Source organism: Centruroides vittatus, unplaced genomic scaffold (genome assembly GCF_030686945.1).
Source record: "Centruroides vittatus isolate TY-2023 unplaced genomic scaffold, ASM3068694v2 contig_1408, whole genome shotgun sequence".
In the NCBI taxonomy this organism is placed as follows: domain Eukaryota; kingdom Metazoa; phylum Arthropoda; class Arachnida; order Scorpiones; family Buthidae; genus Centruroides; species Centruroides vittatus.
This window is the reverse complement of record NW_027120884.1, coordinates 735674-761486: the sequence shown is the minus strand read 5'-3', so window position 1 is coordinate 761486 and position 25813 is coordinate 735674. Positions and strand designations below refer to the sequence as shown.

Genomic DNA, 25813 nt, shown 5'->3' with positions numbered 1-25813 from the left:
AGAAAACGTCGAAGGCATTCGATAGAGATACACACAGACTGCGTCAACAGAGGATCCAATCGATATTAAAGGAATACAAAACTCCCCTTTAGTTATGCAGTTAGAGGTTTACAGACCAACGCAGACCTCCCTTTGATATCTACCATGTACAAAACCGGAAGTGGTAGTTCGGGCATGGACCACGCAGTCGCATATTGCATAGTGTAGTCAGTGGTAAGCATGACGAAAATTCCTGCTATTGGTTCGAGATGCTATACTTTAAGAAGAGGCATGCTTTTCTCTATACATCTCATCTTCGTATTGTTATTTTTGACTGTAAATTTTGGGTAAGTACAAATTTATCCTGGTTTTCTTTCTTCTTTTCTTTTTCTTCTCTTTTTTTTAAAATAATAAATTCCATGTTGTGCACCCTTGGCGCTCACGCTTCTCCGTTGTTTTCACGCAATATAATTTCTAGTAAATGGCTATTTTCTTATTAAATTACATATAAAGGAGGTTATAATAATTAACCTAGCAGCATTTAAGCTATTTAATGTTGTTGACAACATTATTAAGGATACAGTGGAAGATTTATAGAAAATGTCTCTTTATGATGGCATAAAAATAAATTCGATCATTAATTATTTATAAAGGTATTAACTTTATCTTTACGAGAAGGTAAACATATCGATTTTTTATGTATTAATTTCATATAAAATACGATTTAATAAATTATTAATATATTTATATTTATTATTTAATTATAATTATCATTTGGGTGGAATTAATTTTATTATTCAATCTTCAATTTTATTTAGAGAGATAGCTTTTTATTTAATTAGTTAAAAAATATATTCGATTTTAAATATATTTAAATAATTTTATTTTATTTTAAAAAATTTAGTTGTTGTCAAGTAAATAACGAAGAACATCTTTATAATTTAACTGATACATTGAGGAAACTTCTTCATGGATACGACGTAAGATTGCGCCCTAATTTTGGAGGTAAATTTAAAATTATTATTATAATATTATATTTAACTAAAAAATTAATTTTTTAATTCGAGAAAGAAAAAAACTTAGCCTAAGTTGCCAAATTATTCATTAGTTTGGATATCAACAAGCTTGTAAATTTGATCAGTTTGTCTTGCATCTTCCTACTCAAGTTACGTTTATTTAAATTTATTGATTTATGATTAGATGAAAATAAGAGTTTATTTATAATTACGTAAGTGTATAATATAAATTAATTCACTCACAACTTCAAAAAATAGCATTAAAGTTGTTTTATATTTTAAAAAAATGCTAAACCCTGATTTTAGTATTTTTAAGTTGTAAGTAATAATGAATAAGAAATAATGCTAGGAATAACCTTATATCAACATTTCATTCCTTACAGCAAATATTTAACTTACATTATCAGGAATACCTCCGAGATACAAAGAATTATTGACTTTAGGAACACATTCTCATACACTAGACAAAGAAACAACAGGTATTTATAAAAGAATCATGTAGTTGGTTCATATATTTTGTATTTATAGAAAGTTTACCCTCAATTTTACAAAACAAAATTTAAAGGATAAGACTAATAAATAAAAATACTTTTAATAAAGTTATAAAATGAAGAGCAAAACACTTTTCTAATGATTTTAAACACGTATTATTGATGTTCTTGTCTTATTCTACCTGATTTTATAAAAGAAGGGATAAGATGTTGCAATTAATTACCAAAATAATCGAAAGTATATACAAGTGTAAAGTCGACAAACTGGATTTTTTACAGCAGCAATTTTAATTTCATTCAACTCGATGTATGACGTTATGAATTGTGATTATGCATTGTTAGTACGAAATCTTGATGGCAGAAAGAATTTACACGGATAATCCCTATATGCTATGGTTAACCTGTTGCAGAAACATACAAAGATATTTTGACAGTCTCGGAATCAATATTTCATTGGTGGTGATAAAGTTCTATCGATTTTTTTTATTCCAGTGGCATTCCAAAACAATATTTCCACCGGTCCTGTGAGACACGGAAAATATTTTGCATGATTTATCTCTCGCTTTATTTTTCATACACCAGACACCACTATACTTCTATACCTAACGCATTCGTCACTAAATAGAGTATTTTTTGTATATATATATATATATATATTTATATTTATATTTACATCAATGCCATTCGCATTCAGCGAAACGTTCCAGTTTTGTTTTGCATTCGGTGTGGCACTTTGTTTATAGATTCTTGATCGAAACTCCATCTCTCTTAGGTTTTTACGTTATGGTAATCGGTATACTGGGATTCAAATTCATTTCCTGTTGTTTTTGAATGGATAAAGTTTGAAAATCACTTTTGGAGCACGATTTTTTCTAATCAACTAAATCATACGCTTACAAAGGTCTTTAGGATCCATAATGGGCATTTAATTCGGTAGCACTCAACTTGATAATATTGTATATATTATAGTCTATGTATAGAGAGAGAGGACGACATGTTGAATGATTTTACATACAATTTACATATGAACAATGTGTACTTTCACTCGCTTTAATTCTGCATTTGCAAAGTACTTTAAATAATTAAATCTACAAAATACTTTAAATAATTTACTTGGACAATTCTACTTCATTTATACTTTTATTGTGCTGCAATTTAAAAAAAAACTTGTAAACTTGTAAATTTCCACTATCGTCCGGCTGTCTACTGTTCTTTCGAAATCTCAAGAAGGGAGTTAGATATTTGAAAACCAAAACCAGATATGGAAAACATAGGAGCAGGAGGCCCGAATAACTATATATAAACGTCCTGTTTGCACCGAAGTACACATGATTTTAATTCAAAATTTTCCTAGAATGGAGTTAAATAGATGACCGAAATGATTTTTGTTATCAGGAAAAGTATGATGTATAGGGGCAAGACACTACGAAATATTTTTAATTAATTTAATTACAAATAAAAATTAAAAATTGCAGCTCTGCATTGAGACAATGTCGTTTTACTTATGTCACTATTTTAAATTAAATTGCAAAGAAAATAACTTATTTATGATTTAATGTGTTCCTTTGCTTCAAATCTACGTCACTTCATCATTATTCCAAACAACACTTTGATTCAGAGAAGAGCAAGAATGCCAAATTCTAAATTACTTAGAAAGTAAGCACCAACGATATCATTTATATAGAATTAAAGTATTTATTTTCTATAAAAATGAATAATTAATGACTCCTATACAAAAATAAACTCGAAATCATTAATTTTGTAAGCATATTTAAACTGAAAACTGTCTTTAATTTCCTACTTAATATTATAAAATAATAGAAAATTATTCTAGTTACTTTGAAGATTTATTTATAATAATTCGTTAGAATAATTAATGACAGTAAAATTTTTAAAAAAATTCAATTAAATTTGAATTAAAAATTTATTTTTACGAGAATTTTCTATTTTATAAAAGAAAATTAATGTAAAGAAATAACTTATTTGTAGTGTAGCAGTAATTATAATATTAATTCAGCAATTAAACAGCCAATTTCTAGGATTAATGAATTATTAATTCATTCAAATGATGAAGATAAATTTTTCAGAATTTTGATAGTGACTTAATTGAAATTAATTTTAATTAATAATAAAATTCGTTGTCGCATTTTTTACATATAACAAATTTTTAAATTTCAGCTATTATAGATATAAATCAGACAATTGATTTTGATTTACAGAGTGATCGTAATGAAAGTACCCAAATTTAACGTGGTCTAGAGAGATATTTAGAAGTTCAATTGCAACCAAATCTTCTATAGTGAGGTTTCAAGACACACGGAGAAAATATCCACAAAAAATTAGTACCAAAACTCACCACTTTGGCACTTTTGGCGCTTGCAACTGAGAAAAAGCAGTTTCATTTGTGGGCACAGTTACAAAGTATGCTTTATTGAAGAAATGTTAAAAATTTGGCTGTCTTGAAAGACAGTATCACACTGTATTTGAGAAGCATCACAGAAGAACAATTACCTTCATCCTTTGAACACTACGTCAGGTTTTACATCTTCAGAACAGGATCTTCAATAGTATCAATTAAAATGCATCTTACTTGCAGCGCCGAAAGTGCCGCTATGGTGAGTTTTAGCACTAATATTTTTATTGAAATGTCTTCCGCATGTCCTGAAATGCCATCATACCAAATTTGGTCGAATCTGAGCTGTAAATTAAAAATACTTTAATTACGATCAATCAGTATTTGTAAAGAAAATGATTATTTTATTTTAAACAAAGATATTTGTTTGCTGAACTTTATTTATTTTATTAAATATTTTTCATTCAAAAAATTAATTATTCAAAATTGTTTAAACACGTGTTTAAATTTAGCTTCTTATTTTAATTTATTTTTAAATACATTCGTCAAATTACCTGACATAAGTATAAATGTGTTATAAATTAATATACATTAATCCCAGAAAATGTTTTTAAATCATATTTTAATATAATAAAATTACAATTATAATTATTGTTGTCGTTAAAAATATAAATTTTTCCCAATAATAATAATAATTTAAATACAATAATAACGATTTCTAAATGAATCTTACATATAATCAAAGCTACATATTATAATTATATTTTTAATATAATAAATAGAAATGTAATTTATAAAAGTTGATAAAGTTATTTTCTTTATTTCCCTTTGGAAATTGTCCAAAAATTCTATTTTCTAAAGAAATTTTTTTATAATGCATTATAAAAAAGGAAAATAAGCTCAATAAACAGGATTAACATTTTAATTTTCAACGTAAGATTATAATATGAAAAAAATACAACATATTTTATACTAGACTTATAAAATAAACAAGAAACTCGTTTCTGTAGATAAAAAAACATTTTTCTGTTAGGAATTAATCGTGCAGAAAATAGAAACGAAATAAAGTGTAGAAAATTTTTATTCGAATTCAACGTAAATGAGGTAGAAAAGTCGTATAAATGCTATTCAGATTGATCTATTACTAATAAAATCTCGATCAAAATTGTAATCAATCATAATTTTGGTTTCGGTGTCGTCGTCCTTTTAGAAAAAATAAAATAAAATACGGGGAAATAAATATTGAATTCGCAGAATCCATCATGTTACAAAAAGAAAGGAACTTCTTGAATACTTAAGATGAACATGAGGGAACTCCTTGAAATACTTAAGATTTATTCATTTGATTGCCATAGTTCTCAATTTTTATATCAATTGTTCATCGCTTCTTTACTTTTGTAATGATATAGTATAAAAATTTATTCACTATTTCGACCAAACTAACACGTCTACGGTATAATAAACTCGTGTTTTGTTGTGTTTCTTAAGAAAATAACATCTTGAAGTGATGTTAACGAGAAATTTAATATATTTTTATTAATAATTTTTAATTAGATTGTGAATAAAATAAGTATATAATCGTTACACGTGAACTACAATCAATTCTGAAGATTTGAATAGCATGCAACAAGACATAGATGCACCGACATAGGTGTATCAATAATCTTTCTATTTAATCTTGTGTCTTCTTTGTATTGTTATTCGTCATAATTCTACCTTAAATTCATAGGCCTAATTGTAAAAAAAATAATTTGTATAAAAGTTTTTGTGCTTTCGCGACACTAACCTTCTCTGCTCTGCCAGATAAACGAAATTTTATGATTTCATAAAGAACTACTCGTTTACATATTTAATTCCTATAGTTCTTTTGTGTTATGTATGCAGATATTTTATCATGTTCAGATCTATTGTCTAATTCTTTCAGTCTGACAAACATTTTATTTCCATGTGACAATAAAATTTTTTGAAATTTTAACAACGGAATGATAAAAATAAAAATAAATATCAACTTCATTGATATTTATTTTTATTTTTATCAAAATTATACAAAAATCGATTTTGTTGCATATTATCTAGATCTAGTTCTTATTATTTTAGTTGACTTCGAATGTAACAGCGAGAATCACCGTGTAAGTGGTCCAAATAGCGGCATGAAAGCGAATCGTAAACTCAAGAAATCATAAAATTTCGTTTATCTGGCAGAGCAGAGAAGGTTAGTGTCGCGAAAGCACAAAAACTTTTATACAAATTATTTTTTTACAATTAGGCCTATGAATTTAACGTAGAATGATGACGAATAACATCACAAAGAAGACACAAGATTAAATAGAAAGATTATTGATACACCTATGTCGGTGCATCTATGTCTTGTTGCATGCTATTCAAATCTTCAGAATTGATTGTAGTTCACGTGTAACGATTATATACTTATTTTATTCACAATCTAATTAAAAATTATTAAAAAAACACAAGCAAGTGGCTGAGTGGATAAAACCACTGAACACGGATCTTTGGTTCGACTCTCACTGCTGCATCAGTGGTGCGTTAAAGACGTAGAAAAGAATTGCCTGGGACCCCCACCAACAAGGGCCCCAAACCAATCTTCTATAAGAAAATATTTCCGGCAAAATTCCCCCCAAAAAAATGTCTAAAGTCAACATTACAGGAGATCCCTAATTCAAATTCGCCTAGGCCTCATGAAGCTATTATATAGCCATTACTTTAGATGATGTGAAATATACGTGAAAAAACACCTTTCCTGTTTTTTCACGTATATTTCACACCTAAATAAGTGCAAGTTTTCCATAGAAAAGTCCTCCAAGGTGGGACTCTTCAATTGGCAAATTGCCCACATGTTGTGTTGCCGTATCTTAACAATTGTTTTTTAAAATGGAATACAACAACGTGAAAAGAATTTTCCAAGTGACGATTTAAAGAAAATTTATAAAGATCATTGCAGTTTATTCTCTAGAAAATAAACATTTTTATATCAAATTTTAATTCAAGAAGAATAGTTTATTTTTTATCTGGATAAAATATGACTTCATTGCAAAAGACAAATTGTCAGCTTAGTTTTTATATTCTTCGTCGCTTAATTATCTGAAGAATATTGATTTAAAACAAAATATTATTTACTGTGCAAATGTAGGTGTAAACATGTTTACAAAGTTTTATCACTCTCATTAGTAATATGAGCTGATCAGATTTACTTTGAATTTAATAAATTTAAATTTCTCAAATTTTAACGATTGCTCGCTGATAGGACTTCGTGAGATAACAATACTCAAGTAATTGCATCCTTTCTAAATTTAAAACTATTTTCATGAAGGAAACTAGATTTGGATTGAAACCTACAGATGTTATGGACTAAATAATTAGCATCGAATTGCATGGAAAATTATTATAAATCGTTAATACTCAAATTAAAAAAATCCCTTATAATAAATATAGGGACTCTTCTTTAAGTGTACAGTTTACAAATATACAAACATTGATTCAACTTAATATGCTACAATTATCACCTCCGTTCTAAACACTAGATGTAAGCATCCATGTTGTGGTCTATTTGTGGCATCACCTAATGATAAATATAATGTGAAATTTAAAGAATCAGTCGATTTAGATATATAGTGTAGACAGATAAAGAGAAAAGTAAACATTAAACGATTTATTTTCAAACGATTTTAAAACTGTAAGGAAGAAATATTTACCTCTTGGGCATTAGATGCTCCTGTTTTTATTCTTTTTTAAACGAAGAATGTTGTTTAGAAGACTTGTGATGTGTTGTGTACCATTAACTAAATTAAAAATAGTGTTCGAATAGTATGCCCTTCGGTGGGATATCAATTTAATGCACACTGATCCACTTTCTGTAATAATCAAACTATGAATTAAAAATCTAATCTAATAAATTCGCCGTAAAAGACTTTAATTCTTTTGTTTATCTTCTGGAGTATAAAACATTCACAAACATAATGATTAAAAAAAATAGTGTTAAATTCAATGAAAATTAAGGACTTTTCATTAAATTAGTAACACATATTTATATATTCAGTATCTTGCAATTAGTATTAAAGTTAGTTTTTTTTGATACAATAAAATTGAAATTAAATTTGATTTAAAAAATATTTACCAGGATATCAGCAAAGCATTTTTACTTTTTACTCATGTTTGAACACATAAAACAGCGTGGATAAAGGATGTACAGGATAATAATTTATTGTGCTGCAATTTGAAAAAATTGTAGATCTATAAATTCCCACTGCCTGTCCTTCCTTAATCTCGAGAACGGTGTTAGATGAAAATCGAGACCAGATATGGAAAGCTTAGGGACAGGAGGTCCTATTAACTATAAAGAAACTTCCGATCAAAAGCAAAGTCATGTTATTTTAATTCAAACATTTTTCCCTGAAAGTTGTTATATGGATAATTGACACGACTCTACTGTTATAGGAAAAGTATGATGTACAGGGGCAAACCACTACTAATTTGAGATCGAGAGCATATATTTTAAATTAAATAAATTTAAAAAATGTGATTAGGAATATTTCAAATAAATAATTTTAACATTACTTTTTTATAACTTCATACAGATTTAGATAGATTAAATGATTAATTTTTAAAATTGTTTAATTTGTATATATATATATATATATATTTGATGTTGAGAAAATTAACGAATAGATTGATCTTTAGTTTTATGAATATTGTGGAAATTTTAAATATGTATTAAGAGTTGATACGAATATTAATAACGAATATGAATCTATGATTGTAATTTATTCTAAATTCCATAGGACTTCCTCTATATATTGGAATGGATTTAGTTATTGCAAGTTTTGATAGTATTTCTGAAGTAAATATGGTAAGTAATTTTAAGTCTATTCTTTAAAAATTGTAAAATTTAAGATTATATCTTGTATAATGAAGAAATGTGTGAATTTTTGTATTTACTCAAATTAAAAATTCATAATTTGTTGTGTAAGAAATCCTTAAATTTTACATTGTTTATTGAATTGTATGTCTAACTAAATAAAGAATAGAATTATCTTGGTATGGTAAAGGAAACCTTCCTAAAATTTCATTTTAGAAAGGTTTTCTTTCTTTATTTTCGACTATCAGTGGCTTAGTGATGTAACCAATAAACATTGAAATTTGGTCGCGGGTTCTCGCCTAACCAATGGGCTGGCCACGTGAAGTTTTTCAGATTGTTTTCTCACTTGTCTAACACATAAATAGAGCCCATAGAAAGTCCACCTGTGAGGCACCCTTGGCAGATCGCCCACGTGTTGCTTTGCCACATTCCATCAATCCAATTCAATCCAAATAATAAATTTTCGAATGTGTTGTTTATTAATTACTGCATCATTAATCGCCAATAATGTATTAATTTAAAATGTAACGATTAGTAAATTTGAAAAAGGTTAATGGACAAGGACGTTTAATGTCTCGTACTCGAAAACATGGAGTAATATTACAGAAAATCTTTACTCAAATGTGGAACGAGAGCGATCATTCAAAGAATATTCATAATTGTGTTATATTAAATTATAATAATCAGTAAATATCGAATATATATAATACAGTCGAATCTCTAACAACGGACACCTCTAAACAATGACCATTTTTTAGGAAATTCATTATTTTTTTAAAACAAAAATGCATACAAAATCACCTCTATATAACGGCCACCCCAAACAATGCATTTTTTATGTTTCTATCAATGGTCGTTGTTTAGAGGTTTTGAATGTATTAATTAAATTATATTTAAATTATTGTATATTTTATAATTACTTAATAATTATAATTGTTAACAATTCACAATTTTTTTTTAAATTGTGAATTGTTAACAAAATAATGAAATTTTACTTCAATTTTATAAAATTATTTATTTATAATTTTGATATTATTTTTAACGAATATTTTATAATTTTAATTATTTCTTTATTATAATAAATATATTTATTAAAATAATTAAACAAATGTATATTAAAGTCATTTCGATGCGAAAATAATAAATAAGTTTTTCGCAATAATAATCATAATTATTGCTTTTCTTTATTATAATTTAATGAAAGTAATATAACTATCATTACCTTAATTTAGTTATTTATGTTTAATTTACTAATTTAATAATAAATATAATTATTATAATTGGAGAATTAAAAATTATATTATGAATATATGAAAAGTGGTTCCATCTAGTATCAAAATTTTCGATTATTTTATTTTTTTCATATCTATTATTTTAAAAATTAAGTTATAGGGAATGCCATTGAACGAATTAAATCACAAATAATGTTTTATTAAAAATAATTCAATATTATTTTTATCGATTTTTCCAGATTAATAAAGAAGTGTTTATTGACACAAGAAGACGTATCTTTATATTTAACTTATATATATATATATATTTAGTAACAATTTCATTTATTAAATAGATAAAAGTCTAACGAATAAAATAAAAAAAATTAAGTAATAAATATTTTTCTTGTTTTTTTTAAATTAACATAAAGAGAAATAATTATAAATTTGCTTTGTATACTAAAATATGTATTAAATTATATACAATGAATTATCTCAGGTGAATGAACAAATGAATTTTAATTATTTAAATATTATTAAATTATTTTTAAATTATAAAATAAGTTAAAAATGATTTCGAATTTATTTATATTATAAAAGCTTTAAATAATAGAAAATTACATAGCGTGTAATTAAGATAGAAATGCCTTAATTACTGTTTCTTATACAATGTAAGCAACGGTAGTTTTTAATTTATTTTTATTAGTTTTTTAATTTAATTTTCTTTTTTTAAATAAATGAATCAAAACATTGTAAACAAGAGTTTTATTTTCTCTATAAAGGGCTACCCATAAATTACGTAACACAGCAGGCATTCTTACGATGGGTTACAAGATGGTGAGGTGTTTATGAAAACGTTACATAATGCTAGGGTTATTTTGTTTTCTGAAGTGTTGCATAATGAACCGTATTGTTTACGTCGGTGCTTTGTACTCTATACATAAATCAATGTGATGTTCGGTACCCCGTGCTGTCAGTATACATTTGTACAATTAAAGGGATTGAAAGAGGATATGCATTACGTAATTACAGAGGTGGGTGTATATGACAGCGTTACGGAGCATTACAGGAGATGGGATGGTAGTTAAAATGTATAAAAATTACGTTACGTGATTTATGAGCAATCCCACCTTTATTAACCTTATTTATAATTTTAGCTTCCCCTAAAAATAGAGGCCTAGACTCATATTGTGTAATTCCTTCCCTTAAAAATAGAGGAGCTTGCACTTCTATTGCATAAAATGGTTCATTGTTGTTGGGAGATCAAAGGTTAAGGATCTGTATTATATCAAAATTTTTCAATTTTTAAAAAGTTAAAATGCAGTAAAAGTTAAATGACCTTTAATAAAAACTAGACAATCGTCTAGTTTTTATTAAAGGTCAATGGTTATAGTGTTATATTTTATTAATAATTGCAGTTATTGTCAATTGTCTGTTTCCTTAATTTCTCATTTAATTGTTAGAAATATATGTATACATATTTTAAATTATAAAACTGTGTTTTGTTGTAAGTATTTAAAACATTTTAAAATATTACTTCTTAGATGCGTGTTTTATTTTATGAATTATTTTCTACTGAAAACTAATAGAAAGATTAAACTAAGAGAGAAAAATTAATATTGAATGACAAAAGTATAAACTTATATAACTTAATTGGCTTTCCTAGTTTTATTACGTACCGTACATATTCTAATTATGACTTAATACGATTAAACATCAGTAGAAATAATTTAGTTTTAACAAATTATGTTAATTGCTAAAATGTTAAAACGTTACTATTTATTTATTTGAGCAATTAATATCTTATTAACATTATAATAATGAATATATGTCAAAATTACATTCCATTGTTTTGAAATGTTGGTAAATCAATAATTTTATCTCTATTTAGAATTGATATTATAATACAAAGGAAGAAAAATAGAATATAAATATCATTTTGACAATGCAGAAATCTGTAGCCTTGTTGATGTCACGTAGAATATCTTGTTTGAATATCATTGTGTAAGATCAAAGCTTTACTGCGAAATATATTTGTAGGACTATACTCTTACTCTCTACTTGAACCAGTACTGGAAAGATGAAAGATTAGCCTTTGGTGAAGAAAACCATGAACTTACGTTGTCTGGAGAATTTGCAGAAAGGATTTGGGTTCCAGACACATTCTTTGCCAACGACAAGAATTCTTTTCTACATGATGTCACCGAAAAAAACAAGATGATTCGGCTCCAGTCCAACGGCTCCATTGCATATGGAATGAGGTACATGCTCTTTAAATTGCGTATTCCTGTAACGTTACGAAAAAAATATTAAAAAATTGTTATTCCTTATTAGGAATAAGAATAAAACATATTTGAAAATTATATAAAAGAGTCTTTTTCTATATTTTTTATAATATATTATGAAATTAAACGTTGTTTAATGACTAGTTCTTTGAAATTTAAACAAGTCAGCATTATTTAAAAAAGATTTAAATACAAATATATTTAAGAAAATATGAACATTTTATAATGTTGACCTGTTTAAAGATCAAAGAAATAGTCATTAAGCAGCATATAATTTATAATTTAATGTTAAAAAATATTTTTATAACAAATAAAACATGTATATATATATATAAACAACAAAATATTTGTGTATGTATATACACAAATATTTTGTTGCATTTGTTGTAAAATACTCCTTTCATATCCATTATAAAATTTAATACAAATATTTATTTAAAACCTGTAATAGAATTTCTCTTAAAATAATTTGGAATATGTAAACTTTTATAGAATATAAATTCGAATATCCACTACTATATATATATAAAAACCCATTTGTTAAAATCTAATAAATGTTTATATATATAAAATAGTTTCAAATATTTAGTATAGATTTATTTTTTATATTAAAAATGTCTTCGAATATAATTTATAATGCTATCAAAATTATTTTCAAATTTTTCCTCTTCTTATTTACTGTAAAAATTTGCTGAAAGTAATTCAGAATTTGATTTTCTTAGAAAATATAACAACTTAAAATAAATAAATTGTTTTAATTTTAATATATAATAATTATTACTAGTTGATATTAAGAAATGTAATTAAGTCTATATTAAAAAAATTCAGCAAAGAATTGCTTAACTTTTCCGGCAAATAATGTAAAACAATGTGTGGCGCCATCTGTTATGTTTTTTTTTTAAATTTTAAAAACTTTTTATATTATTAATTATTATAAAATAGTAAAAGTTTAATTTTGAGGATAGAGATGAGTTAATGATTATAGATGATTAGAGATGATTATAAAAAAAAATTGTAAATATTAATAACGAGTAAAATCTTCGTTAAGACCGACCTCACTCGAATTAAGACGAGAACCTCTCTATCTCCCCATCCCTTCTACCTTTAACCACCAAAATTTAATAGCATCAATCTACCTAATAAACATACCTCCCTGCAAAGTTTCAGAAATTTTCGACAAAAAGCATAGGAGTTATTAAGCTTCAAAGAGGGTGAACAAAATCGTGCCCCCAACATTAACATCCATACATACAGGGGGGGGGCGAAACAAATATTTGCATTTCTCGATGTTTCGAGGTCCCCGAGTGCAAAAATGTAAACATTTTTAGAGGAGGGGTCATTTTTTTACTAATTGCCATACTTTTCTTCTGTTATACATAACAGCTGGAAAAGTAATTAGTAAAGTGTAACAATAATATATGTAAGAATTAATTTAATATTTAAATATTGTTTTCTAATTGTACAGATATACTAAATTTAGAACATAATAGAATAAATTTATATTAAAATTTTACAGATTTACAACAACGCTAGCTTGTATGATGGACCTGCACCATTACCCATTGGATTCACAAAACTGTACCGTAGAAATAGAAAGTTGTAAGTCAATATATTTTGTAAAATATTATCGATTTTAATTTGATAATGGTTCGACTTAATAATATATATATATACTTGGAAATGGGAATATCTTATTTGAAAATTTTTACATTTTGCAAATTATTTTAGTTAGAAAACATTACAAATAACAAATGAGACTAATTATCACCGAGGTATTTACCAGGATGGCATCAATTGATGAATAGAGGAACTAACGAGGATTTGTATCATCTGGAGTCATTCTCACCATTTCCTTTTATTTTGGGATCGATAAGATTCGGTAATGGGATGGAAGTAGAAACTCTGGCAAAATACCAAGTTCTATTGTGAAAATTATTGGTATTCAGTTAAAGATTCCATCTTCAAAATATCATTTACATTCATATAAATTGTATGAGTTACTTATTAAAAGTCATCAAAACTACACTTAAATGCATTTATTTAGCAGTTATACAATATAGAATTATTTCAAATTATTATTATTTAATAATATGAATTTAGAGATTTATAGCTTTTCTTATAAAATTTTTAAAGTTTATATAATTAGAAATTAGAATCGCCTATCACTTTATTAATAATTAAACAAAAAGATAACCTTCAGTAATTATGTTTTGTTTACTTTTACAGTTTATAGAATTCTTAAAAGTAATTAACGAAGCGATAATTGAATACGCTTGTTTATTTTTCACATCAATACAGTAGCTTTAACTTTGTCTTCTCAAATGCTAGAAGCTAAATTATAATCTTTACAAATGTAACTATAGCAGCATAAGTTTGAATTCAAACCTAAACTGCTATGGTTACAGTATTGATTTTACCAATAGATCTATTTTTAATTAGAATTTAGGGCTTGTTTTCTCTAATATTTCTAAAAATATATAAGAAAACCAATTAAAAACATTCCAAAATTAACAAATAAACATCGAAGAAAACAAATATTGCATTAATCAACACAGAAGCTGTGGTAAAACTTAAGCATAATCTATAAAATATTAAAATAACTGTAAAACAAATAATATCACATAAAGTTAATTAATTTTTTAAATTTTATTTTTATTCTCCAAATTTTATTTGCATGATAATAGATATTGTTTGAAATTTCCAATTTTGGATCATGAAATTTATATCTATCGAAAATAAAGCTATAATATTTTATTTTTAGCTTTAACTTGCACATCACGTCTACACATGTATATACATATACAAGCTTATATTCACATTGTTTAATAACGTCATTTACTTTAAAAACGAAGTAATTTAAGCCACAAAATTGCAGACATTTCCATAAACATATCTAAACTCTAGGAAGATCTACATGCAGGATGCTATTTTACGACATTATAAGATTGGAAACCTCGAATTTGATAATATAAAGTCGTTCAAAGTGTCTTCCCAAAAAAAAAGACTTGTTATTATGGATTGAAAGATACTTGGAATACGTATCGTTTTCCTCATATTAAAATGTATTCCACGCTCACAGAATTTTGATTTTTTGAACAAGAATTTATTTTCAGATTTGTATCATGAGTCAAAGATTATTCAAGAGCAAATTTCTTGAAAGTAATTACAGGGCATTAATATATATATATATATAATATAAAACGTCTGAAAGTTAATGATATCATTGAAATCTTTGATATTTTCTACCCTTATGTGAATAGTTTCATGCAGCTTGTAGTAATTGCTTCTTCAGAGGAGCATCATCCCATTGTCATCAAGTTCTTAAGTTCGAAGATCGTTCGTTTTCTGTGATTTAAAATTCAAAAATTTTACAAAAAACTATTTTCTTATATAAGAAAAGTAATTAATTGATAATTAATGAAATGTTATTTTTTATTATTTATAAACCTGTTCATTTTTGATATCCTGGTCTACTTATTTCGATGATATTATTACGATAATAAATTATTACATAAGAATATATTCGACTTTTTTTATTATCATTAATATAATTTATGATTCAAGCAAACCAAGCATAAGTTATTGATTGCTTGTATTTTATATGATGGATCGTCTTTGTCTGCATTTTCTCGTCAGACAGCCGAGAAAAGTAAAATTAATATATACTATTATTTACATTCAAATATACAATTTATCATCATTTTTATGAAAGTCTTTAAGAAATCTTATTTAATTCAGAAAATTCTAAAATCTATAAAGTTTACAATCAAAATTATGTGAAAAATTTAATATATTTTCGGCATTTTATTCCGAAAAAAATATCGATTTTTAGGCAGTTTGCTAATGAAATACTGAACTGTTTATATATGAAATTAACAATTATTTTCTAATAATGCAATCACCAATATATCATCTGCAAATATTTATGATATTAATTAAAATTATCACGCTGTTAAATTTTATAATTAGCAGATAATAATTCAGTTTACTTATCTGATAATCAGCAGCACAGAATAAGTATTTGATGTGTTGTTATACACAAAAATTCCTCCAAAAATATACACAAATTAATATAATTTATGTATATTACATTAATGAAGTGTACATAATCTATATTTTAACACATATCAATACGTTATGCTTTTATCTAGCAGAATATTTGTGTATCTTCCATTGTACTATAACAAAATATATTTTTCTTGCCACGTCACAAAGATGGTTACACAGTGCGTGATGTTGTGATGTACTGGACAGATACTCCGGTCGTTGGGGTGGAAGAAGCGGAGCTTCCACAATTTTCTATAATTGGTTACGAGACGACAGATCGTATGGAGACTTTAGCAACCGGTAAAGTAAATTTTTATATGTCTATAAGCATAATAAATATCTATATAATTTATTTTCAATTCAATTTTTGCTTTCAATTTAGGAACATATCAAAGACTCTCTCTTAGTTTCGAGTTAAAAAGAAATATCGGGTATTTTATATTCCAAACGTATTTGCCTTCCATTCTTATTGTAATGTTATCCTGGGTTTCCTTTTGGATCAATCACGAAGCTACCTCAGCCAGAGTTGCTTTAGGTAAGATATTATTTAAAGATATATTTTTTTCCTTGAGTAAATCCCTTACAGCTACTCATGCAATTCTTAGAAAAAGATGTCTTTTATACTGATCCTGTCAAATAATTTTTCATTTTCTCAATACAAATCGCGTGTTTAAAAATGCTCAAGCATGCAACAGATTTTCTTCACGAAACAAACCTTCTTTTTTCATTGTATAAAATATTTATTTTTATTTTTTTAAATTTAAAAATAAACAAAATTTTACTAAAAATTATTTTTTAAAAATATTTATATATACTGTATACTTCAGTAAATCGTACATTAATTTAAATTAATTGTAATTCGACTCTACTCACGGAATCAATTTTCTAGAATCTAATTTTCATACTTCATTATCTTTCGTGTAAATTATTATTATTATTATATTTTATTTTATTATTTTTTTCTTTTAAATTTTCTTTATTATACTACCAAAATTATTACTAATTTTTAGAAGTGTGTAGCTTTTACATATTTCTTGACGTATAGTAAGATATATGACAAAATAAAGTAAGTAATCGTGTTCATTAAGGTGAATACTGTTCGTTAATTAAGAGAAAATAATTGAACATTAGATTGATGTTAGTTTGTTTTATATTTAATGACTCTAAAGCTACAAATATAAAAAGTAATAATTCATAAAGCCGAGATCAAATTAGCTTCTGGAGATTTTGGTGGATAACAAAAATGATTTTAATGAGTTAATAACCAATTTAACTTCATTTTTAGTCCATTTTTTCCTATTATAATTATGAAAAGATATGATAAAAAATTAATAAAATAAAGTAAAATATAATATGGAATTTATCAAAATAAATGATGTATTTTGAGTGTTTTTTGTTAGGTTAAGAAAGGTTATTAATTAGAATATCGTAAAAGAATAGAATAAATTTTGTAATTTTTATGAATAGATATTAAAACTTTTATATTTTATATTTAAAGACAAGAGTTTCTTGATAATATATATATAGTAAATATATATAGTAAAACCAGCGTAAACCGGAATCCCACGGTGCCAAACATTTTTCCCTTTTAGTCAGGTTTCCGTAATATTCAGGTTTTGGACAGTTATGTATATACAGTATATACAAAAAAGAAAGGTATAAACAGTATATAACGTACAATAAATGTATACTGTACTATATACAAATGTATGTGTTCTGTATGTACTGTACATTTATATATATAAAGTAATAACTGTTATAACTTATATATTAATGTTCTGTATTTATTAATGTATCATTGCATTATGCTATTTTGAAGTTTCCATTGAAATTATGTCAATAATATTTCAATAATATAATTATTTTAAGAATATTTTAAAAATTATCATAATTCTAAAGACGTCACTCTTGTTTTTCAATTAAATAATGCCACATATTTATACCCATATAAAGATCAATATTTAAAGTTCATATTTTCAATTAAGGCCTACATTTTGAGAATTTTACAGAAAAGTTTTTAAACAAATACGATTTATTCATTACAATTATCGTGCTATATTTTTAAAAAAATGTTTACTGAGTTACCAAAATTTTCGACAGATGGCAGCACTAAACCATAATTTCATAATCCCAAATTAATATCCAAGTTGACTTCCTGTTGTATCAGGATGATATTAAATCCATGGATTTCCTATTTTTGACTCTTACCAGATGTTGCAGCACTTAATGCGAACTCTTAATCAATATCCATTGAATAAGTCGTCTTGATTATTTTTTTATATTTGTATTTAACTTTATTTCCAATATATTTTAATAAATAACAAAAATAACGACAATTTTCATTATCAGGACAAGTTTGAACACGTTGAAACTTGTTCTAATAACGAAATAAGTGTTAATTTCACGCCACAACTCCATTTCAATCTATAACAAAAAAATTAATTAATTAAGCTTAAAATACATAAATAAACTTGTTTTTATTTAAAAAAAGTAGTTTATATTTTTATTTATTCGATTTTACTGCAGGAATTTATTAGGTATAGACGATTATTTTGTTTCTGTTTTTAACTTTCTACAAAGTCTCCTTTCCCTCGAGAAATACAATGGAAGTTAGTATTGTACGTGAGAGTTACTGGATACAACACGACTACAGCATCTTCCCTTTATGTATCGTAGACTATAATGAGTATAGTAGATCCCAAGATAATTCTCAAAGTATGTCCGTTCTACAATATCTTGTATTTGGTTTATAACGTTGGAAGAGTAGATACGACCGAGTAGAATGTTGTCAATAACTGAAATGGAGTCCGCAAATTTGGAGTGGATTGCCCTGGGTCCTCTAAATTCGTGAGAAAATGGTTGATCACGAGGTATCTAACGCTCTTGGGAAACACTAAGAACGTATTCGAAGTTGATATAGAAGTGCCGAAGTCTACACTTTGATAAATTATTTGTGGAATTTTCGAATGTGATTTTGAAATTTCATCATTTTCTTGTTATTTATTATGAATGTGATTTTTCAATTTATTAAATTTGGACTTTGTGTAATGCTGTATTTTTCGAATACAGCGCCATTTCGAGCTCGAAATTTTCGATAATATTTTTTTACATTATTGCTTAGAATTATCATAAATCTTGCATACACCACCGTTAAAGATTTTCCAACAACATTTACTATATTAGAAAATCTGGAATTGTTATATATACTGTATATATAAATGAGCAATTATTTATTGTGACATTGTCACAATGCCATGCTGCAATTTTTAATCATATTTTTAATTTAATTTAAAATATAGGACTTGATTTTAGTAGTATCTTGCCCCTGTACATCATAAGTTTCGTGTTAACACTAGAGTCATGCCAGTCAAATATCTAACTCTGTTTAGGAGAAAAAGTTTGAATCGAGATATTGTATATAGTTAATTCGGATCTCTTGCCCTTACGCTTTCCATATCTGGCCAGAAGTCTAATTTTTCTAACGAATTTCTCGAGATTAAGGTAGGACAGACAGACAGGCAGACAATGGTGAGAATTTATAGGTCTACAGTGTTTTTCAAATTGCAGCCCAATAATTTGCTGTTTTAGAATAAAAATAGAATATTTAATTATTTTAAAAATGCAATAAAAATTAATTTTAAATTCGAAATTTTTTCTCCCTCTTCTCAATTGTTATAAAATCAAGAACTTGCAAAAAATAAAGACTTTGAAATTCCGTTTAAACCAATCTTTTAAATAAAATTTCACCCAATAACATTGTAAATGCAAATACCAAAAACAAATATTTAATTTTCGATGGCAAACAAATTGTGTAAATCGATAAGCTTGAAAGAAAATAATTCAACTTTTATTTTCTGAAAACTTCTTCAAGTTTACAAAGTTGTTGACAAGCGAAAATAACCAATTCGATGCAATTTTACTTGACTTTTGTTTATTTTAAAGTATCTCGATTTGACAAAGGATAAATGCCGATTAAGTCGCCATTTTTTTCTTCTCTCTCTCTCTCTCTCTCTCTCTCTCGAATTTTCGAATAAACTTTAATACTGAACGTTATACATTCTAAAAAAAGCACAGAAAATGAAATTTATATTTTTCATTTATTCGTATACCGAGAATAAATATGTTGTATAAGTTTTTAAAGTTAATTTATAGAATGTTCGGAATTTAATTTAAAATCATTTTACACAATTTATTTTGAAACGTTTATTCTTATAAAGAAATAAATTATGGTAACTAGGATTTATTTTTTGCCATTTTCTTATACTTTAAAAAATATCCTTAAAGAAAATTTCCTTTTTTTTAATTTTTCTTTATTCTTTAGGATACAAATATAAAATATTTATTTAGGATTTTTGTTCCTGACACCATTAAATTTTAATTAATCAGCGTTATAATTAGCATAAATGAAAACTCGTGTTAGTTATGACTTAATTTATGGAAACAAAGAAGCCGCCTTAACTAATCACCTTTATAAAAATAACAATTCTATTCAAATATTTTAAATATTTTTGTCAAACTTTAAAAATTCTTTAAAAATTTGGCAGAAAAATTGACCTCAATTATTCAATCTGATAAATCAAAATATTTCTTTCGTCTTCTCGTTTCTTTAATTAAATAGAATTTAGTATTTAATGTGCAAATTATTCACTTTATTTGCACGTGAAATTATTCATATATTCGTACCTGAAATATTTCACGTGCAAATCATATGACGAAAGAATATTTTACTGTTGTTTTCATTAGAATAAAGTGCTATTAGAAATATATTTAATTTAAAATATAAGCTCTCGATTTCATGTTAGTATTGTCTTGCCCCTGTACATCATACTTCTCCTGAAAACAACACAGTTATGCTGGTCATCTATTTAACTCCATTCTGGGGAAAATATTTGAATTAATATATAGTTAATAGGGTATCCTGCCCTAAGCTTTTCATGTCTGATCTCGATTTTCATCTAACACTGTTCTAGAGATTAAGGAAGAACATACAGACAGACAACAGTGGAAATTTTTAGGTCTACAATTTTTTTCAAATTGTAGCCTAATAAACTCTATTAATACAAGTGTTAATCGCGTGTTTTAGAATTTATTCTAGTTTTACATTAATGTCAAGGATGAAAATAGTTCTTAGAAACTATTATTTATTTTTGAATTTTTAAATCTTTTTTACGTATTATTTTTTGTCTTAATCTACTTATCTTATTTGCTATTTATAATAAGACAATAAACTAGAGAATTTTTTAGACATTATATTTATTTTAAGTTGCATTTTTCCAATTTTCTAATACGAAATTTAATCTGTAATCTCATAAAGAATCTAAGAAAAAACATTTAACATTTATTAACTGTAAATCAAAGTAGAAAATTTCGCTTAAAATTTCATACGATCCTTCGCATGCATGAGAATTAGGAATAAGTTTACCCATTAAATTTTAACCTTTGTTTTTGATCTATTAAATTTTAAATATTCTTAAATATAAATAAAATACCGGATAATATTGTTTAGTAATTAATTATGTACATATTAAATCCCTTGTTACGGGTATGATTCTTAGCGAAATAATGTTGTTTCCTTAGGCATTACTACAGTATTAACAATGACAACTATCAGCACTGGTGTTAGATCAGCTTTACCAAGGATATCCTATGTCAAAGCTATTGACATTTACTTGGTGATGTGCTTTGTGTTTGTGTTTGCTGCACTTTTAGAATATGCAGCTGTCAATTATACTTATTGGACCGCCAGAGCGAAGAAAAAAACAAAGAATTTAAAAAAGCACAAAACTACTTGCGATTACAGTAGTAGCTACGAAGTAAGTTTATCTTTGAATAAATTTCTTAGATTTATAATCATATCTTGAAATCTTTTATATGTATATAATATTCCATAATCATTCAGTTTATTTTCAGATTTTTTTAGAAGTGTTCGTGTATGAAAGATGGATTGATTTTAAGATAAATTTCTAGACTTTTTTCGAATTTTTGGTATAGAATATGAACTAAAATAGTAGAGCATCTCCAATAAAAAAAAATATATATTTTTTTGGATGGAATAAATATAAATTGATAGAAAATATAACATAAAAATACCATCGAAACTTGAAAATATTTTTAAAAATTTCTATGATTTATTGTTGTATTGTGAACCAAAGTGTATACTTATCGAATTTATATAAATTTAAGCATGGCTTATATTTAAAATATGATTTTCTTTCAACATTCTACTCAAATATATTATATTTCTGGATTTATATTTAAATTTTAAACAAAAGTTTCGATAAGATCTATACACAGAACTTATAATAATGTATCGTTAATTAAAGACAATTATCTAGAAATATATTGTTTAAATCTTCGTCGGGTTTATATAATTTTATATTATATATACCGTAAATTTATGCTAATTTGTTTAAACGTATAGAAAATTTCTTCATAAGTCTAATCTAAATTAGTAGTGACATTTAGTACTTTACGAGTTTTATAAATCCAATTAGAGGTTTGCTGTCAAAGACGTATGAGTAGGAAAACATAGTGGTGACATCACAATTCGTAAGGTTGACATTACATCCTCAACAGTCTCGATATCGCGTGTTGATATTCTCAAGAGGGAAAGATTGACAGATCCTGATTAGACAGGATATAATTTACTTTGATGAGAAGACAGCTACTTTCTAAAACGAATAATCCATATGATGTTTTTATGATAAAAAATGTTGAATTTTGAAATTACAAAATTAATATTTTCAGATATTTTGGATGACAAAATATAAGGTAGAGGTTCCATTTTGGCCCGACAACTGTGGATTCTTATTTTGTCCAACTCCAAGTTTACTTTCCCGGCTGTTGTGTATTTAAAACGGGAGAATATTGGAATATTGTTAAATTTGACCGTCTATGATTTATGATTTTTGCAAATCTTGACGTATTGAGACCCCCCGAACCCAAAAATGTCAAAAGTGGGGAATTTCGTGTGTGTGTGTGTGTGTGTGTGTGTGTGTGTGTGTATGCGCGCGCGTGCACACGCACCCATGGGATTTTTCCCCTTTATATGTGTGTATGTGTTTGTTTGTTTTCTCGTTTAATAACTCGGAATGGAGGTAATGATTAAGAAGCAAAATTTGGCATAGTAGCATGTGTATAGGAAGCATTGATGCTATTAAATTTAGAGAGTTAAAGATCGAGGAAAGTCGTGTCATATCTCGAGTGGGGTCGGACTTAATGAAGACTTTACTCATTATTAGCATTTACAATTATTTTTTTATAAATCTCATTTCTACTCCCACAAAACCAAGCTTTATGCCATTTTATAATAATTAATAATAAAAAAGTTTTCAAATAAAATCTCACAACAGATAGTTCCATACACAATTTTAACTTTGTGCTAATTTTTCTTTGTGTTTTCGCCGGGAAAGTTACACAACTCGCTGCTGGATTTCTTAAAACCTAGACTCTAGGTGATAGCTTAGTCATTTCTTGAAAAAACATTAAAGTTAATCAAAATAATAGTCCAAACTCTTGTTGGCCATATTGAGGTTTTACCTTAATTTAAGAAATTATATTTTTAATATTAAAATAATTTTGTCCTTTTATAAATTGTGTATAAATGAAAGTTGTATTAATTAATCCAGTATTTAAATTGATAAAACGAATATTTTACTACTAAAATATTTGTTTTATGACACTGTTCTGTAATGTTCGCACAATAATATTTATATTTATTAACAGGCTATTTATTTTATATAATATATAAGCTAAAATGTAATTAATAACACATTTTTCTTGTAACAATCATTATTTTTCTAATTATTTATCGTTAGATAGAATGTTATTGCATCAAGTAATTTCGTCAGCACTACATCATATAGAGTAATTATAATTAATGCCTAATAGTACACATTAATATCATTTACTACGTCATTTTTCTTTCTGAAACTTCGAGCTTCATTCATAAATATGCGTAACAATAATGTATATAATTTCTTAATTTTTTTTAAAGATTATACCAGGTTTTTTTTTGCTAAATAATGATGTAGAATCTTATAAAAATTAAATAACTTTCAGTATCAATTGTCAGAGGAGTAAATACATTTAAAATTTAAATTCTACAGATGAGGTATTTTTTAAAAATTTCTCTGATAATTTATTACTTTTTACTCATAATTTATGCAGAATATTTCCTTACCAAATATAATAATTTTATTTGAAAATGCAAAGTTAATGCTAAACGATAAATGCGTTGGCAAGTCAGATTCGTTATCAGGTTTTGTACAGGAAAAAATTAAAGCAGTTTATTTAAATATATAAATTTTTACAAAATTTTCTTTAAAATATTACAAGCGAATAAATTAAAATATTTATAAGAATTAAAAACATTTGTTTATAACATAATTTTAAATAATCTACTTTAGATATTTAGTTATTCACTGGAGGATAACCATTAATTCTTGCAAACATCTAAATTATCTTTGTTGAAATTTACAAAATGGTCAAGCTTCTGGTTCATAAGTCTTAATTAATTAAAATTATGCTCTAGAATCTAGAACATTATTAAAATTATATAAAATTATACGAATTAAACGTTTTTAAATTCGAATTTTTAAAAGTTCTATTTTAATTTTTTTTTAAATGTAGAATCAAGCGTATGGTAGAAAAATTATTAAACTATTTTTAATTACACTTACAAAAAACATTTTAAAGCTTACAGAATAATTTCTAGAACGAATTTCTACTTCATACATGACAAATGCGTAGAGAAGCAATATATATTCTTCCTCTTTCAAATAGTGATATGCTACATTGATTTCCACAAGAAGTAAATGCTTATCATTTAGCATTTTGTTTTATGCGAATTCTTCGACTTACTAAATGGGTGATTTTCTAAAAGTTTTGACACGTGTAATATAGTAAATAATTTATTTTAACTTTAAGCACAGTTTTAACGCTAGTAATGTTTTCCATTCATAAATCAGAAAAGTGTAATTAATCATTTTGATGTATGCGAATTTTTTTATTAACTTTTTTTAGAAGGACGATGTGATCGAGTTGGAAGACGTGAAGAATTCTCCAGCATCACTAGTCCGGAATAGACAGAGAGGTCAAGAGTCGGATCCTTCTTTCAGGACAATTAGTATGGGGCATAGAATTTCGGCATCTCTGAAGAATTTAACTGGAAATAACAGTAGAAAAAGGAAGAATGACCATTTCCATGCGGAAAGACCGAAAGTTTTGAAAAATATTCGCAGGGGTGCGAGTGTTATTAGAGCTTCTCTACCGAAAATAAGAGATGTCAACAAGATCGACAGATGCTCACGTTTAATTTTTCCCGTTTCTTTTCTTGTTTTCAATGCTTTTTATTGGTGTTTCTATGTCTTATGATTGCTACAAGCTATGTTATATAATTTGGAAAAGTAATAATTAACATAATTTAATTCAATTATCAAGTCAACTTTATCTCAATGTATATCTTTCTTTCATTTCTAGATTCTTCATAATTCGTATTCTGACACTAAATATCCATTAATAATTTTATAATATAAATTATTCAAAAAATATTTCTGA

The 25813-nt window shown here is 26.0% G+C and overlaps 1 protein-coding gene across 2 annotated transcripts; it reads left to right on the top strand.

Moving 5' to 3' along the window:
- The first annotated feature begins 212 nt into the window (after window positions 1-212).
- On the top strand, window positions 213-25813 carry LOC136968175 (gamma-aminobutyric acid receptor subunit beta-like). 2 transcript variants are annotated; one of them, XM_067262147.1, is made up of 9 exons: window positions 213-326; window positions 884-984; window positions 8636-8703; window positions 11994-12184; window positions 13725-13807; window positions 16424-16555; window positions 16638-16790; window positions 21833-22068; window positions 25280-25813. In XM_067262147.1, exons 1-9 carry the CDS (start codon window positions 220-222, stop codon window positions 25628-25630), a joined length of 1422 nt encoding a protein of 473 aa, XP_067118248.1. In that variant the 5' UTR covers window positions 213-219; the 3' UTR covers window positions 25631-25813. The 2 variants fall into 2 exon arrangements, with proteins under 2 accessions (XP_067118248.1, XP_067118247.1); XM_067262146.1 differs by having other exon boundaries at window positions 11964-12184; window positions 25280-25811.

Bases quoted from the DNA above. Each gene is read 5' to 3' on its own strand.
- LOC136968175 (XM_067262146.1), top strand. From the start codon at position 220: ATGACGAAAATTCCTGCTATTGGTTCGAGATGCTATACTTTAAGAAGA. The intron at 13,808-16,423 runs GTAAGTCAATAT...CACGTCACAAAG, and splicing joins TACCGTAGAAATAGAAAGTT to ATGGTTACACAGTGCGTGAT. The intron at 16,791-21,832 runs GTAAGATATTAT...TTGTTTCCTTAG, and splicing joins CTCAGCCAGAGTTGCTTTAG to GCATTACTACAGTATTAACA.